General features: G+C 41.6%; 1 protein-coding gene across 3 annotated transcripts; it reads left to right on the top strand.

The window, feature by feature from the left end:
- The first annotated feature begins 6 nt into the window (after positions 1-6).
- Positions 7-18,176, top strand: CDCA7L (cell division cycle associated 7 like). Of its 3 annotated transcripts, none has more exons than XM_041466447.1 (10): positions 7-33; positions 6,172-6,318; positions 9,570-9,674; positions 10,174-10,515; positions 12,209-12,283; positions 13,399-13,581; positions 14,987-15,121; positions 15,930-16,079; positions 16,733-16,869; positions 17,225-18,176. In XM_041466447.1, the coding sequence occupies exons 4-10, from the start codon at positions 10,174-10,176 to the stop codon at positions 17,253-17,255; spliced, it is 1,053 nt and encodes a 350-aa protein (XP_041322381.1). In that variant the 5' UTR covers positions 7-33; positions 6,172-6,318; positions 9,570-9,674; the 3' UTR covers positions 17,256-18,176. The 3 variants fall into 3 exon arrangements, with proteins under 3 accessions (XP_041322381.1, XP_041322380.1, XP_041322379.1); XM_041466446.1 differs by having other exon boundaries at positions 9,570-9,680; XM_041466445.1 differs by having other exon boundaries at positions 9,570-9,701.
- The last annotated feature ends 238 nt before the right edge of the window (positions 18,177-18,414 follow it).

Below are 18,414 nucleotides of genomic sequence, written 5' to 3'. Positions count from 1 at the left end.
CGGGGGGCAGCGGCGGCGGGGACCCGCGGCAAGGTGAGGCGGCCCGCGGGCTGGCGGAGCGGGGCCGGGCGGCGGGGGCAGGGATCCGGCCCGCAACTTTCCGCCTGCCCGGGGCAGCGGCGGCCTTTGTCCGCTGCCCGCGGCGTGAGGGGTCGGAGGAGCTGCCCGCCGGCGCCGGCGAGTGACCGCCAGCGCGGGGCGGCTCCCCCGGCGCGCCCGCACCGCCCCCGCCGCAGCGCGCTGTCCGGGACACCGGGCGGCCCGCGGTCCCGCCGGGAGCCATCCACGTGGCGCGGCGGCTCCGCGGTTGTAAAAGGCCGGGAATGAGGTGGAAACTGCCCTCGGGGCGGCCCTGAGGCACTCAGCAGCGGCGTGGGGCAGCTGCAGCTGTGCTGGGACTTGTAGCGGCTCTAATAAAGTCTGGAGTGGATCATTGACAATTAATTAGTTGTGAGCCTGGGGATACCACTTTAGAAATAGCTAATACTATTTTTTTTTTTTCCTTTTTTTTTTTTTCTTTTGAAACGCCACGATGCCAACGCTGGCACATTTTTGAGTCGCCTGAGAGGCATGCTGTGGTCTGGTCCAAGCCTGGTGCCGCATGCTTGGGTGCATCAGGCTGATTGTGTGGTTCAGATCTCGGGAGGTGGTATTGCTATAGAATCATAGAGTACTTAGGATTGGAAGGGACCTCATCTGGTCAACCTCCTTGAAGGAGTGTTGCCATCTTAAACTAAATCAGATTGCTCAGAGTCCCATCCAACCTGACCTTGAATGTTTCCAGGGGTGGAGCATCTACCAGCTCTCTAGACAACCTGTTCTAGTGTTTTATCATTCTCCTTATATGTAGTCTAAATTGACTTTCTTTAAGTCGTGGTGAGCTGCCCAGGTGGTGGGAAGGAGCAAGGAGAAGTTCAGCATCTCATTCAACTCTTGCTGATGGAAAGTTAGAGCTTTACAGGGGTTTTTATTTATTTATTAGAACCTCTGTCCTCGCAAAGACCTTCCACCTCTGTATGACCTCAGGCCCTCCACTGGCAGTGTGAAGATAAGGGCACTATAAAACAGTTCGGGCTAACTTTGTTTGACTATGGACACAAATGGCACTCGGTTCTCACCTCTGTTTCTGTAACACAAGACTCTTACTGTCTGCTAGTTCCCTTTCTGGTACACAGCTAAAGTCCGTGCATCATGTTTCTTTCAAGGCTCAGCAAAGGGCAGAAGGACAGTGTCTGTTCTTGGTGCTTTCCTGTTTCTCATGGGAGTTTATTTTTGTTTGAGTACAACCTTCTGCTGGCTCTGCCTTGTCTTTGTGATACATTGGTGAGCAGTGAGTTCAGTCCTGGCTGGGCCAGAAGGATGTGGTAGCGAAGGTCTCTTTGCCTCTGAAGTCATGGACCGTCACTGCTGACGGGCAGATTGGCTTGTGAGTACATGCCCCCATTTGAAAACAATTGCTGAAGACGTCAGCAGTACAAAACTGTTTTGAATCTCAAGACCTGCAGTTCCATTTCCTGTCCCAGGGTCTGATTTACCAGGTCCTGGCACAGCAGTTTCAGTACACAGAGCTTGTTAAAGGGACACTGGCTGTGACTAAGTGTTTGCACCCACAAGGCCTGAACTCAAGTCCTGGACTTGAGCCGTCCAGGCACAGTGAGGATGCATCGCAGTGTTGTACAAAATTGTTTTCCTTGGAATACCAGGACTTGGACAGTAATTAGGCATCACCATGGGATGCTCTTGAATTATGCAGAGTTAATTCAGAAATAGTTGTTACAACTGTTAGGATTGGTAAGAGATTAGGTGGTACAAAGTAAGAAATAGTAGCAGTTGGTAGTGTTTGGATTATGTTCATATGTTGGCATGCTGATACTCACAGTACTGCCAGCATTTTTGAAGAGTAGGAAATCGTTTCCAGGAAGGTATTGCCTGTGGAAGGTGACATTTTAAATTATTTGCTGTGTGATTATGACACTTGGGCATTCATTATTTTAGGATAAAGTAGCTTTATGGACATTAGCTTATTATCAGTCCAGATAAGGCAATATAGACACCATGTTCGGCTGGCTGTTCTGAAAACAGCAGGATTTACCAAAATTTCATGGAGCAATGGGTTTACTGGTGTGAAAATTCCCAGAACCTTTTGAGGGAGCACCCTCAAAGTCCCAGGAGTTGTTGCTGAGACGGATTAAAGGCTCAGGCATAATCCATCTTTACTTTAGAATCAAATAATTCCTGCAAAGATCATAAAAGTGGGTGATGACTGCTCGTTCTATCAGTTCCTTCTTCTTTCAGAGCACTCACATGCCTTTTCATCTCCTGCCGCTTATGGCCGGAATACACTTCACTATCCAGAGGATTTCAGCTTCTTGTGCTTTAATGATGTTGAGAAATTCCAGAGGTCATCTAGGATCTTCCTTGCCTTCCTAGATTTTGTTGATGCCCATGAGTCTTGAGCTGATTGTGTGCTTAACAGTCTTTTTGACTGTGCATCCAGTCTGTGTAATTCTTTAGCACTGCTGTTGGGGGTTTTGTATCTCTATGCTTTCCATGTCTTTCACACATTTGTATGATGCTTAAAACTAAGCTTTTAGAGTGCTGTTAGAGTGGAAAAAACAGGATCTTGACTTCTGAATAGTTCTGGTTTTTTGGTCTGGCACCTATTGACATTCTGGCTGGGCCTTTCTATTCTTGTAGCACTGCCCACAATTGTCAGCCTTGGAGTGCTTCCCTGTTCGGTTGTTCCTTTGAGGTACCAGCCAAATGCAGTGCCCTTGGGTGGTGTGCCTTAGGCTGGGACAAGTCAAGAGGCTTTCCAGCATGTGCTGAAGGTGTGACTTTGCACAGGTTTGGTTTGTGTGAGTATCTGCTTGGGATTAAACTTTGGTAATTTCAGTCTGACTGAGTTTGAACGTGCCTGAACTTGTCTGTCCTCTGCTTTGAGTAGGAATACCCATATATTGTGCTAAATTGAATTAAGGGAACACAGCCCAAATGTTTTTTTTTTTCCCCATGGTGGTAGCAGAAATAGAGAACTACATCTAGCCCTGCTTCTTATGCTGTAGGTTCTCCTGATACATCACTGTTGGAGAAGAATGAGCTTGTGTGACAATTGGCAGGGAAAGTGACGTGTGTAAATAACTCTTAAAATTAAATAGGGTAGTAAGTGGTGTAGAAATAACTTGCTTCCCACCAAATCCACGGGTTTGCATGCAGGCAGGTGATCTCACAGCCTGCAGAGCAAGGTGCATCTCTTCTGGCTTTGGTGTCAGGAAAAAAGTCGCTTTTTCAGTTGAAACATGAAAATTCTTCCTGTTGATGTGAATAGCAAAACAGCTCACCTTGGGCTTTTCTTTTTTTTCCTTGACTAACAAGGTGGAATTCATGGGGATAGTGCTTGGAAAAATGTTCTTGTGACTGCTGGGGACCTTAGGTTCTTTACTTTTCAATAGTTGATGTGACTGAAACAGTTTTGACAATCCTACCAGCCTCTGTCACCCTCTGCCCTTGGTGACAGACATGCCAGCCTCCGCAGGCACATGCGAGCTACTCACCCTGGTTCTGTGGAAATAGGATCTCCATGCAGCCCAACACATCCAAGTATGCTCTCGGTATACTGGTGGTATTGGGAGATGTGAATGTGAGGAAAACCTGAGAGATGTGAATGTCTTGAGCTTTGGACTAGTTCTGCAAAAACATAGGATTTGTTATTCTGGCAGTTGTTGGATTGTGTGCCATCTGTAGTGGGGAAGGTTTGCTGATGCTTTTGAATAGTACCTCGTAGGGATTTTAAACAACTAAGTGTGTTTTATGTGCAAAAATAAATTAGTTCAATAGATATAAAACTTCCTAACAAATAACACTGACTTTTTCAGCAGCTGTGAATTATTTCCAGCTTTTACTAGACTTTAAAGGTTCTTAAAAGGTATTTAGCCTTTTTAAGAGGTATATTTAAAAGACAGTATTTCTCACACCTGCAGCATTTCAGCAGTCCATTGTGGTCTATTATGTAAGCCCTTCTGGTAAAATGGGGACTCATCAGTGACCAAATTGAGATTCTTTGTAATCAGGCTATGGGGAGCAAGTCACAAACTCAAAATCCTTGGAGCTCTACAGTAAGTTACTTAAATCAGTACCAGTACTGTAGAATTTGGGAATGCAAAAAAATTAAGTCTCCTACTGGGAAAGAATTTTTTTCTTCTTGTTCAAAATCAGTAATTACAGCCTCATAATGACTCCTTTGGTGCAGGTGCCGAAGCAGTACGTGAAGAAGAGCAAATCAGGCATACAGTAATCACAGCAGTGGCTAACTCAGCTGTATATTAGCACAAGAACTAATGCTGTGGCTTCTGGAAGCAATTTATTCGTAGCAGTGAGACTCTCAGCTCCTTGTATGTTTTTCCATTATAATGCACAATCCTTCATTTTTAGCACTGCTCTGTACTGAGTGAATTCTGTCACAGCAATGGAAGTGGATTGTGGATGTTCACTGTAGGATGTGGGAGTAAGGGAATATCCAAAGGGGTTTGGACGTGGACAGCATGACTTTAGCAGCTGTACTTTGGATCATGCCATTATAGGCCTAAGAGGGTCAGTTTTTCAGAGGTGAATTCTACTCTTGCTCCAGCAACAGTAAGTTGGTTTTGCATCAGGCTACATCAGCTTTATAAGATCAGAACAAGAATAAAATTAGGCTCAAGTTCACCCTTTACTGTAGCTTATTTCAGAGAGTGATGCTTTGGTGAAGGTACTGCTCGCTGTTTTAATGGAAGTGGAACTTTTGCAGCTACATTACTTTTGGAGAATGAGCCTCCTTTGGATCACTTGCCTTGCCACAAGTAAGCTTAGGGAAAAAAAAAAATCATCATTATATATGCCCTGTATGAGCAGCCTTGGTTTTCTGTGACAGTGGAAAAGGGCAGTCTGGTCTCGGTTCTGAACCTCATCTCTGAGACGTACTGGTGAATGTTCAGGGCTGGAAAACAGCACTTTGAGATGAAGAATTGGCCTCTGACCAGGCGGTCATTGATCTCATGTTCGTGATAGTTAATGAGAGTGTGGCTTTAGCAAACAGCATAGAGGCTTGTTTCAAGTCAGAGTGGTGTGTGTGAGGTGTGTGTGTGGTCTGGGGGATGCAGGGGACGAGTGTCTGGATGCTGGAGAGGAATGCAGACACGGGTCTCCCAGAGCATTTGTGCAACTAGCAGAATGGTTTTGCAGATGATACTTGGATGTGTGAAAATGTGTTCTGAAACTTGGCAAAATGCCTTCTTCCTTGTTTTTTAAGGCTTGATCTGTTCATCCCATCCTTACACCCACCAGATCCTAAAGCAGCCCACATGGGAACTGTCTGAAGGCTTTCTTACTATCCTGGCACGTGCAGAGCCTTATTCAAAGTGTTTGCTGTGAAGTATATGGCCCAGTGGAATGGTTGGTGGTGTGTTACAAGTCTCCTAGGCTGGGACTGGACTTCTTGAACTCTGAAGCTGTGACCTTGGTCACCTCAGGAAGGCTGCTGCCTGTCCTTGGCTGTGCTTCCCCCTTTCCTGGTGGGACACATAATGGGCTTCTAGCAAAGGAGAAATGTTCTTGGTTAGCACATTTTCACTCTCTTAGTAAGTGTCACAGGAGAAGCTCTGTGACAGTACTGACCAAGGAGAACGAGTTTCATTGGTTTAGTTTTTGGAGTTAGCTAAGTATCTGCTAAAATCCATAATGGTACTGTGGGATCTAAAGGTCAGGTTTCTTTGTACTTTAGCCTGTGTAATGTTTGAGGTTGTGTTCCTCACCTCTGAGCCACCATTGCTCTGGAAGAGCAGGAGGGGTGGTGGGTTTCCCCTTGGGTAAGGGTGCCCTGAGCTCCTGCTTGTGAAGATGAGGCACACATGTATTTTTTTATGTCTCTGAAGTACTTTCCTGTGGAGGTGAACACCCTGCGTATTGCATCCCCTCCCTAATCCCAGATCCCGAGTTTGTATTCAGGGATTAAAACAGTCTATACAGAATTTTCCTGGAGTTTAGCTAAATAAGGTACAATTTACACATAGCATATTTTGTGCTACAGACTTGTGCTTGCATAGTAATATAAAAATAAATTGTATGGTTGCGAATTTGAGTTTTCCTGTTAAGTTGGTGTGTGTGACTCATATTTTCTGCTTTGTTTTGAATCAGAAACAGGTACCCAAGGATGTGGCCAACATTTATAATACCCCCAGTGACAGTGAAGATTTTCCAGGATTCCAAGATGATGCTTCCAAACAGAGCTTCTTGTCAGAGGACAACTGTGCTAGTTCTGAATCTGTGGAGTCTGGAAAAGAGGTAGGAACAGATTTCCATAGTCCAGTTATGCTCTCGGGATGCAGTAATACTCTGAGCCTGTGTCAAAACTGTGTGAATTATAACTCTCACCTTAATCTGTAATTTGCAGCGCCCATATTAAACTTAAATATAAACAAACTTAATATTTAGGTTTAGTGGTTGCTTTTGAAAACACCTTCATAATACAAAAAAAAAAATGTGTTTCATCAGAAGATGAGTTTAAGTGAAATAGGTAAGTTTGAGAATTGCTTGATTTGCTTATTCTGTTAAGAATAAGCAAACAGGAAAAAGGGAATTACCATCCTGGAAAGATGTTGCAGGATACGTAAGTGAAAATACATGATATTGGATGGGCATTTGTGAGTATGTAGGCTTCAAAGTATTTCTTCCAGAAATATCTCCACGCTGTCTTTGCATCAAAATTGTGTTTTAATAGTGGTAATCCAGAGAAGGCATCAGCTCCTGCTGCAGTAATACAATCTGCTGGTTCTTGGCTCTCTTGATGAAGTGGCTTGGATCAGCACAATGATTTGATATTTTTTTGTCTCTGGTAGCTGGAGATACCAGCTGCACAAGAAAAGAATAGAACTGGTGTACTGTCTTGGGTGGCAAAAAATTAGTTTTAGTCTTTTGGAAAACTATAATTACATGCTTGACAGCCATGGGCTAATGTGTTGTAAGTTACCTTTGTCATTTGTGCTCTTGCAAAGGTCTTCTGTTTCATTAATGAGATAATTGAATTTTTTTTTATTTTATTTTCCTAGTCCATCAGGCCAGCACCTGGTTAAGAGGTGCTGATGACAAGGAGGATGATTAGTGTTAGCCAAAGAAAGACACAGAATAAGGCTTGTTACAAGTATGTTCTGTTTCTCAGCCTTTATAGGCAAGTGACCCCAGGAGAGTGCAGAAACCTTTTGAGGGTAGAGCCACAGTCTGTGCTGTGGAGAAAGACAGTGTCTAAGATGTAATTAAATGTACTGGGCTCTAAGTTGGTTTGTAATCTAGTTGCTAGACAGCAGTACTGGCAACTTCAGAAAACCAGGAGGTAGCTTGCTCTTGCATTTGTGGTTTTTTTTTGGGGAGCATCAAGAAGGGTCAGTGGGGAGAGGTATTGGTGGTGGAGGGGAAACCTTGTGTGGGAGCTTCTGCTTCTGCCTACTTGGGGGCTGCAGTCACCTGACCGTACTTTTCCCTCCCTTGATTTCCCAACTTGTGACATAGAGTTTATGATAATGATCTTTTCTGCAAAGCATTTTAAAATCCTCTGATGAAAAATGCCGTGGAAGAGATAGGTAGTTAGTTTAACATGCATTGCTGAGAATGCCAGTGAGACTTGTTCCAGATTTACAGCTGGCACGCAACCTTCCTTATTATTCCTGTGTTTCCCTTGGGATGAGAATTATTTTAAATCTTGATCAGTATTGAATTTAATTTCTTTACCACTAAATGGTAAAATAAAAATACCCTGAGTTTCATCCAACTGCAGCATAATCTGCAGTCCTTGCACATCTGGGCCCTGCATCAGTGAGCATCATCCTGTGTTCATGGTGGCAAACACCACTATGGCAGCAAAAGGCCATTGGTACTTGTGCAGGAAACAAAAGAGTTTTGGTGCAAAGGGGAAAATGATGGGAAATTCAGAAGAATTCAGCAGTACTTGAGAAAGGATGCAAGGTAGCTGCCCTGCTGGGGTGACAAATGGGCTATTTGTGCATCAGGTGTTCCCTTGGATGCTGAGGTGCAAATGAGTTAGCAAGTAATGACCTCTGTTTGCCTGCTTTTCCTCAGGGCTTTCTGCAGTTCTGCTCTGATAATCTCTGCGCTTTTCCCGAGTTCCCACAATTTCTCCCGCAATAGCTATCCCTGGTGTGTATTTTACCTGGTGTAGACTGTTCTTCTTAGATGAACAGCATAGCTGTAGGTGTGTTATTTTTAGTCACTTTAGTTAACAAATAGCATATTTCCCCCATCAACCTTCATTGTGGAATTTCATAAAAAGACAGAATACATAAAAACTTAAGTTTTCTCCAAGAAATGCAATTTAACTTTAAAGTAACTTCCCTATTGTGTTTGTTCCTTTCTCAAGCAGCTGCACTGCAGCTATCAACAAAGGAATAAAGTAATTTTCCTTAGAGAAAACTCATTACAATTACCCATAATAATTTGTAGATGTTTAAGTGTAAAGAAACAGCATATGCAGTGTCTCCCCCCTCCCATTCCCCTCTAAGTTTTTCCACTCGTCTATTGTATCTTTTTTCACCAGATATTATCTTAAAATAAAGAAATGGGTAATTAAAGTCAGGGAAGGGAGAGAATTTAAAGGAAGAATAAAGATATTTAGCAAATGCATTGTATTAAAGGTAATTTTTGTTTCTTGTGTGGGAGGAAGAAGTAACAGAGGAAAATCGGGGAAACAAACTTGTATGTTGCTGACTTTCAAGAGGCAGGTGTGATGTGAACATGGATTATGTTCCTACCAGGAACAAGTCTCTCAAGAGATTAGCAGGAACAGGTTGATTAAATGGTTTTCTACTAGTTCTTGTTGGAAGTATGGAAATACATTTCTGTTTAGTAAAAGCCTTGTGTTTAATGGGGATGTGATGTACATACCATGAGGAATGTTTTAATGAGATGTTTTTACTTCCTGGTCTATAGGCTGAAATTGAGGAGCTGTCTACCCTAGACCACGTGAATGATAAACTGCACCAAAAAACCAGCGAGTTGAGAACTTGAAAGGTGGAGGGATGGATATTAGTCAGGCTGTTCAAAGCTCTGATCATTTGGGTTGGCATCAGTCAGTTCAGTGATGGTGTAACCGCATGAGGAGCAGACGCCATCTCTCATTTGTATTTTCTTCTATTCAAGGCCTGTTGAAGAAAATACATAAAACAGAAGAAAATATGTAAAACAACATGATTATTTACATACAAGAAAACTGATAGTTTATTTTTATTGGGTAGTAATGCAGAAGGAAAGAAGTGAAGGAGAAAGTTTCCCCCAAAAGAAGTAGCTCAGTTAAAGCCCTGTCCTCAGAATGAAAAAAAAAAATCTTGCAAAGTTAAAACAACTCAATATTGAAACTGAATGTTGTCTTCTTGTTGTTTGTTTCTTTTGACAGGCTTTGCCTGCAAAGTGCTTTCACAGTATGATGTTCAGTTGGCATGTCTTAACCCTCCAAACCTGTTTATTGTGGCTGTGTGAATGCTCTATATCCGAGTGCCTGTCACAGCTGCTGAGTGGTGTTTTTGCAGGGGCTCCGGTTTCAGTCCAGATACCTCACTGAAGAGCTGCGGAGGATTTTCACTGAGGACACTGACTCTGAAACGGAAGTGTTTGAGGGCTTCGCTTCAAACGAGGTGCAGGTGAACAAGAAAGAAGTTCTGGTAAAGGCAGTCACACCTACATGTGAATGTATATGTTGACTTGTTTTTTTTTTTCTGTCTCTTCTGTGTAAACTTCATGTTCTTGTAGGAATTTTTCTGATACGCTATGGTGCTCTTTTTTCTTGCTGAATTAAAATGTGTTGTCCTAAAGAATGCTTTATTTAATGTAGCATCACATATTAGAAATGAGAACTACTTCCACTGCTTGTAGATTGTACTGGGCAAGATTGTTCCTCTGGAGGCAGCCATGTCTGTATCTCAGACAATACTAATATGTAGATGTTTTGTTGATCTCTGCACAGGCAGAAGTTGCGTACTGTGAACTTGTAAAAAGATGTTAATTTATGGTGAATAAATTCACCTAAATTTCCAGCCTTCGGATGGAAAGACTGCTGTCTGGAACTAGTGATTTAAAAATTAATTCTCTTGTATCAGAACCAGTAATGTAACATGGGATTTTTCTTACCTCTAGATGGTGGAGTCAGACTTGAGTGATGAAGAACATGATAATTTGTTGAGTAATGAGAAAGAAGAGGAGGAAGAGATGAAGAAGAAGGTTTCCCCCAAGAGAAGAAGCTTTGGCCTTCGTGTTGCTTTACAGTTTCCCACTAGGAAGTCATCTGAGAAAAAAGTGCCTGAACAGGCTTTGTCTGATTTACCTGTAAAGGACAGTGAATCCCTCACACCTCTCAAGCGGTCAGACAAAGTAGAGGGCTCTGCTTCAGAGTCTGAAGAAGACATTAAAGAAACACAGGAGGAAAGTTCCAATGCACTGCTTAAGAGAGCCATAAATATTAAAGAAAATAAAGCCATGGTAAGATTTAAGAGCAGTATTTTGTTCTCTGACATTTACATCCAATTACTTTAGCATACTTGAAGTTTAGGGTCCCTGTTGGTGCTGTGCTGGAACTTTGGGAAAATCTTACAGTGAATTTTTCTACCTTGGAAAACCCTGGAGGACTCTCAGCACTCAGACATTTAACCCTAAAATAACCTCAAGTAGGGACTAGCCTGGTCAAGTTTAAAACCAGAGTAGAACTAAGAATTTTTAATGTGGATATGAACAAAGTTATAAATTACCAAGTTTTGCAGCCTTCAGAACATGTCAGAAAACCAGCTGGTCATTTTAGGTGGTTTATGGTGCTGTTTGCACAATAGTGTTTCTACTTTTTGTTTGTGTGTGACAGATCTCCTGCAGTTACTGATTAAAAAGCCAACAAAAAACTGCTGAGGATGATAAGTGTAATTTTTCAGCTGTGTGGGATGTGATTTTTACAGTATTGCTTTACTATATAACTGCTGAACGCGTGTGTATGTGTGTGTAGGTGTGGAAAAGAGCAACTGATCATTTACTAATGTTTTTTCCTCTATTATCCAACATGCCACCAGCTCTCTTTAATTATCATGCTGCTATGTAATCCAGACTGATGTTCAGTGATTAGTGTTTCAGGGAAGTTGCAGCTTCCAAGCAGTCTTGGAGCTCAAGCAGTACCTCTTGGTGTGGGCCTGCAGCTCCTGTGTAAAAACTTGCTTCAGCTTTGTACCTGTACTTCTAACCTGTCATGTGTTCCCACTGCTGTTGTGTTGGTCTTGCTGTTCCTTGGTCCTTCTCCCCTTCCACTCTTCCTTGCAGTTCAACCACTGTGAAATTCACTGGCATCCTAGGAGCAGTACTGTAATGGCATTAAATAGCTCTTAATAAATGCCACACTGAAGTATTTACTGAGAAATACTGTATTCAGCTTTTAATCTCTTGATGGCTGTGGCAATCTCAGAGAGCTAACAGCTTGGCTCATCCCCACTACCAGTGGCTTTTCAGAAGTTAGCCTCATTCTGGAATTCCAGAACAGATCAGGGGGTTTTTTTGTACCTATCAGCCACTGCTTCTGTGGAAATGTACTTCCAAGAAAGACATCTTGTGCACGGTGCAAGAAATCATCATCCCGCTGAAGTACTTCTGATGCTGTACATGATCAGAACATGCATGCATTGGGGGAACTGCCAGTGGGGCTCAGTTGCTTTCTAGCTTCGTAATGAGTGTGTACCCAGTGTCTGCACTGCTTAAGGGGATGCTGAGCTCTCTGGCAAAGAGCACAGATGTATCTGCAGTCAGTAAAAGCTCACTGAGGAACATCTTACTGTCTTCTGGCACCCTGTCTTTTTTTTCTCCCTCCTATCATATGAACTTAATTTCTTGTTATCAATCATTACCATGTTGTAATGCACTCCTTTGGTGCTGTTTTGACCAGATACTATGTAAATCCGGCTAGCTCTAATTCCCAGTAAGAATTAGTGGGAGCTATAAAGTTAGTATCCTTGGCAGAGTTTTTGCTCATGGCAGAGTAAAAAACCCCTTTTATGAGCCCCACTTTATTTAAGTGCTTCCATAAAGGTTCCTTGCACATGTTTACCTGTAATTTGAAGTGCTTGTGAAGAATGGATGGTAGGTGGTGTTGCTTGTTTTATAAGTTGCAGTGAGTTTTCAATGTGACATCACTTGATTCCAGCTTGCCCAGCTGCTGGCAGAACTGAATTCCATACCGGACCTGTTCCCAGTGAAAATGCCCTCCTCGACTCCTTCAGTAAGTTCCCAGTACTGGTTGGTGGTGACAGTAATTTTTGTTAGACTTAGATGTTGGACTTAATGTGTTTCATTAGAAACTTTCAGCAAAACTTTCTTCTGGTTTCCTTTGAGTTTGGTCACTTCATTTGTATAAATTTGCTATGGTTTGCAAAGTGACAGAGATTACATAAGGAAATGGAATTTTATAAGATATTTTATGTAGAAAGACAAAGACCAAGATGAGATGCTACATTTTTGCTCCAGAAATACTTTGTGAGATCTTAGACAAATGTCTGTGTATGTGGGAATAAGGAAGAGTACATGCTTTCCTTTGGGTTTAGATTCTGTTAATTTCCCTCTTGTAGGGTTTTCTTCTAAAATCCATGCTTCCCAGTAGAGCTATGCTCATGAAATTGGACCATTCAACACAAACAGAAATGATACAGTAGTTATTTTTATTTACTTTTCTCAGCTTTAACCAGAGGAGTGTCAACCCTTCTTTCTCTGTAGAGTAGCATCTTTCCAGTATATTATAAACTGGAAAGATCTGAGGAAACCTTGAAGGGCCATGTCTTTGGTAGATGTCCATGCAGGACTTCTGTTTCATCAGTTCAATCACACTAATTGGGAGGTGTGACAGTGTGAAGAGCGCCTCCCAAGAATCTCCAAAATTAGGAATCTTGAACTAAATGAAGCAACTTCTTAATACCTTTCCAGCTTAAAAAATTTAAAAGAAAATTAACAAGAATTCAGCTTGTTCCTCAAACTGTCTATTCCTCAATGTTCCTCAGTTGTGTATTCAGATTGTGGGAAAATCAGAATATTTAGTTACCAAAGAGCAGTGAAAACTAGCTTCCACCACCCTAATGTGCCACATGTTAAATTTTGGTATAGTTCTGTGATGTTAATTGGAACGGAAATTGACGTTAAGGTGTAATTTTTAAAAGTAGCAAAAAAGGTATAGTGTGTAGGAAGTATATTTGGTGGTGGGGTTTGGCTTAACAAATAAGGAGTAGAACAGTAGGTCAATTCATGATAGTACAAGTGTGGTACAGACATTTTCAGGTTGTTTCTAGTGTTTAACACTACAAACATAACTGAAAAGACAGTTACTGGAATTTTTTTCTCTTGTAGAAGCAGAAGAAGACCCCAAGGAGGACATTCTCTGAAGGCCAGATAACGCGCCGAATGAACCCAACCAGAACTGCTCGTCCACCAGAAAATTTTGCCTTGGAAAAATTTACTGTGTCAGCTGTCAGACTTGCAGAACACATCTGTAGCTACAGACAACAAAACCTCCTGAAGAGACTCAGTGTGGTATTTGCCAGATTTTGATATCCCCAGTAGTCAGGAACTAGGAAACATTTAAATTGTTGGCCAGCACTTAGATCAGACATGACATCCTACACAAAGTTATTGAAAATCTTTGGTTGGGATTAGCTACGGAAGTTATTTCCAGGCCTGTCTGTCTCATCTTTCACCTGTTAAGTGGGCTCTATTTGTGACTGGTGTGACTCAGGCATAACAAGACAGTTAACTTCTGGTCTGTTATTAATTCTTCATCTGAAAATTACTAGAGCCCATAATGTACAAAACCTCGGAGTGGCAAGGCAGTGGGGTGGTGGAGGTGGCAAAGCAGATCTTCTCCGTTACCAGACTCAGGAAAAAAAAGGCAAAAATCCTTCTCTGGAAATAGCAGAAGGAAGATGTGAGTTATATGGCTGAACTGAGAATGAATTAAGGGAATCTGCACCAGCAAACTGTTAATGTACAGGCTAGTAATTGAAAAGTTGCAGGTTTTACTCTTTCCTATTTTTAAAAATACGGTTTTTTCCTCCTCTAGCCTATGGTGGTCATTTGTCTTGCTTGTATTTTCTGTGTAGCCCTTATGGGGAAGACCCTTTAAGTCTGAATCCTTCCAGGCTGGATCCCAGTTCTGCTTGTAGGAACAAGTGCTGGACATAGTTAAAGCATTATAGAGGGAACTTGGCTATTAGAAGAAGAGGAGTAGCACCAAATGAGAACCTGGGCTGGTAAATGACTGTTTTGGACAGAACAGAACTGATCTATAGTGAAGGCCAAATGAGGTCTTCAGAGACAGGTATGAGGAAGGCTAAGAATCTGATGAGATTTGTTCATGAATAGGGGTCAAAGGGAATGATCATTTAGATGGAAAAAACAATTGCTTAATGGTGGAGTACTTTCTTCCAAATAACAGGTTAATAAGAAAGGGCTGGGATTGGCAGGACTAACCTAAAACTTCAGTAGTTTTTTTTTTTGCAGGACATTAGAGATTGTCATTGGAGAAAGCAACTAGAGAACGTACAAGGAGATTGAAGGATGAAAGCATGGGAAAGCAGATGATCACGGTTCTTGATTTTGAGAGGGAACAAATGGAGTATGAAGAGTTACAGTGGAGGAGGAGAGGGAATGCAAAGAAAAGTTAGCAGTAAAACATGTCAAGGATTTGTGCAAATAGAAGTAGTAATTATGGAAAGGAATTAAATCAAATGAATAAAACTTGTAGTAGAGAAAAGATTATGGAGGAGAGTGAGAGAAAGAGGCGGGGGTGATTTGGAAACTCTTCCCTGTTGAGGTACATGAGCCTGTAGTTTCCCAGCTGTAGACTGCATGACCATTGTAAATGAAGGAATTTGTCACCAAGTGTGGTGACAGAGGCTTCATGACATCAGACAAAAGGTATTGAGATGAGTTTGTTTAGCAGGGGGATTGTGGAGTACGCAAAAGAAGGAGAACATCGAAGTACTCGTCTCATCGCCCGGTAGAAGACATAACTGAGGAGGACTTGGACAACATTGCAATCACTGTTAGAGACAAAATCTATGACAAAGTTCTCGTAAGTGGTTGCCATATTCTTCAGTGTGTCTGTGTGCTTGAAATGAAAAGTCTCTCACTATTTCACTGTGTTTGCTAAAAGGTGTCCTTTCCTGAGGCTCTGGGGAGTTCAGCTCACTGTTACTGTGTCACACAAGTACAGCTTTGACAGCTTTGCCAGACTTCTCTGGGCTTGGCTGTGGTGGTTGATATTCCCCACTGGCTTTTTGCCCCTGAAAAGTGTTTTTGTGCCACAGAGCTATTAAGTCGAGTTTGCTATAGCTATTACTTGCCACTGGTAAGAGCTGGCATCCTCTTTTTCTCTCTCACTAATAAAAATGTTGTGTTGTACCATTAAATAACAGTGATCCCTGCTGTTCTTTGTACCTCTGGAAATGACATTTCTGTACAGGTTGTGTAGTGTCCAGTGTTTTTAATGGAGCTTCTCCTTCCTTGCTTTCACTGGATTTGGTTATTATTGATTATCATAAAGATCATCTTACCATGTATGTCATGCTTCATAGTATTGGCAGGGATGAGTCACAAGATCATTTTCTCAATAGTTTTAGGTTTTTCTTGGAGAGAAGTAAGGACCAGAACTATGATTATGAGGTTCATGTAATTTGAGACTTGTAATTGAAACTTGGCACTGTCTCTGTAAAATTCCTAGCATCATTACATTATTTATCATGGTAACAGAACTTGCTCTTCATTGTTTAATTTGACTTTGGTTTGGTTTGAATTTGTGCTTATTATTATTAGGAAAGCTCATCAATGGGCATTTAAGATGTCCTTCATACAAATAGTTTTCTCTTCCATTCCACCTTTAGGGTAGTACTTGCCACCAGTGTCGACAGAAGACAACCGATACAAAGACAATCTGTCGCAAGCAGGGCTGTGGAGGAGTCAGGGGGCAGTTCTGTGGACCCTGTCTTCGAAATCGATACGGTGAAGATGTGAAGTCAGCTCTGCTTGATCCAGTAAGTATCTTTCTTGAACCTGGAATGAAAGTGTAATGAATAGAGTTTTGTTAGTAATCTGTGATGTTAAGAACATGCTCATGGTAACAGTGTTCAGACTTTTTTGCCAAGAGCAGATCTGTAGTACTAACTAATGGCTCTGATGTGCTAGCCCAGTGTGGCAGTGGCTGCTCTGTTAGCACCTGTGCTTTTATGTGCAATTGCTGGGCAGCTTGGAGGTAATTAACTTCATGTACCAGCTGGTTAATTCAGTCCCAGGAATTGTCCCGTACCAGCAGGCAGAGAGAGGCAAAGGAACTTGTCACAGTGGGTACCCATCTCTTTGTAGGGAGTTGTCTACAGTCAGCCTAACATGGAATGAATGTTAGGCATTATAGATGACTTCAGTCTATTTGAAAATCAATACTGAGCACATCAGAGAACCTGAGGCTTCAGACTAAGAAGTATTCAAGCACTTAATAATTCTCTAATCCTGCAGAATTTGGAAAATGTTAATAAGGTTGGCTGGCTGGCTGATAGAGGCATGTAAAACCTTGCCCTGAACAATCCCATAGTGGGGAAGCCATACTCCCATTTCTCTGAGCAACAGGATGGCCAGTATAACATTTTTCATACCTTGCTTTTCCCCTTCTCCCACGTTCACGCCCCTGCAGGCCTGGATCTGTCCTCCGTGTCGCGGGGTGTGCAACTGCAGCTACTGCCGCCGGCGGGACGGGCGCTGTGCCACCGGCATGCTCATCCACCTGGCCAGGTTCTACGGCTACAACAATGTCAAGGAGTACCTGGAAAGGTGAGAGCTCTGCCCTCTGGTCATTCCTTTTTAAACTTTAAATTTTTACAGTCCTTTAAATAACATTTGACTTCTTACGCCCTGGGGCAAATCCTGCACCTGTGCAAAAGAAGTTTCTTGGATTTCAGATTTTTTTCCTTGGCTGAAATCAGCTTATTTGAAGAGAGGTATATTGTCCGTGTAAACAACTGATTCGATTAAAAAGTTGAAAGGCTTCTGCCTATTCTGAAATTCATGTTGGTTGGCTGAAGTGTATAGAAGTGCTGTTTTGTAAGTTATCATCTTCAGCAATGGAAATTCATGGGGAAGCTGAGTTTCCTAAAAAGCACTAACACTGTTTTCTCATATTTTCTAGTTTACAAAAACAACTGGCGGATGACAATTGAGAGCACTGGACTCAAGCCATGCCTGAAACTGGTTAATATGTTAACAGTTTGACTTCAGAAGTTTACTACTATGTTTTACATAAAATAGAATTGTAGTATATAGCATATTCATTTCTGTATTGGAAACTTTCTGATTGATATGGTCTTATGCAAAAGATCTCTCAGGAAAATGTTTTGGTAGAGAAATCTACATGCACAGACCTGTATGTTAAGTGAAATGGCACTCTTGAACCTTGAGTGGTTAATTTTTAACAGAGCTACACAACCACATGACGGACAGCTTGATCAAAATGAGCAATATTTTTATTTATATAATTGTGCAAGTTTGCAGAAAGGGTGTTTTAACAACTACCTTCAAAGCATCCCATCTTCAAAGAAACAAAACACCCTTGTCTACCAGCTTGACCATAAAGATCCATTTTTCCAGCTCTGCCTTCTGAACCTGTTTCACCACCTGTAGTTTATAGAACTTGTCCTTGCAAGTAAGGAGAAGGTACTTTCATCTGAATGCCATTATATTCCAGCCAAAGGTGATGCAATCGACCAGTGCAAGGATGATTTGTGAAAATTTTATTCCAAAGTGCAATTATTCACCAAAACATGAAAGTAGAAGAGTGTTTAAAAAGAATTTTAAAATATCCCAGTAAAAAAATCCAGCAAAACTTTTCACCAGCAGTTTTTGTGTAATGCACCTGCTGTCTGAAGCATCTACCCACCTGTTGTAACTGGTCTATACCAGAGTTCAGGATTAAGTTTTTTTACTTACAGTTCATACTTAGATATTTTTTCATTTGTACAACCAGGCTTTCAAACAACTGTGTTTAAATACAAGAGATTTGTATTGCATGTTAAAGTATGTTAAAATCTTGTAATATACACATTTCTTTTTTATATAGAGAGAATAAAGACTGATCTAAAGAAGAGTATTTTGTGATTCAAACTACACTGTGATGTTGATGTTTCCCATTTACTTTCCCACAGCAAGTGTAATTGTGCTTGGAGATCAATAATCATTATGTGGAGACACACATGAGTGCAACATTGACGGATGAGGAAATAACAACATAGACCACGTAAGTGTTACGTTAAGGATTGTGTTTTTGTGAGACAAAAACACAATCCTTAGTGTAACACTTATGCTCTAGCTTTTGCTCTAGCT

The sequence above is a fragment of the Pyrgilauda ruficollis genome, unplaced genomic scaffold (assembly GCF_017590135.1).
Source record: "Pyrgilauda ruficollis isolate IOZ18807 unplaced genomic scaffold, ASM1759013v1 scaffold2, whole genome shotgun sequence".
Lineage (NCBI taxonomy): Eukaryota > Metazoa > Chordata > Aves > Passeriformes > Passeridae > Pyrgilauda > Pyrgilauda ruficollis.
This window is presented reverse-complemented; position numbering and strand designations above follow the sequence as displayed.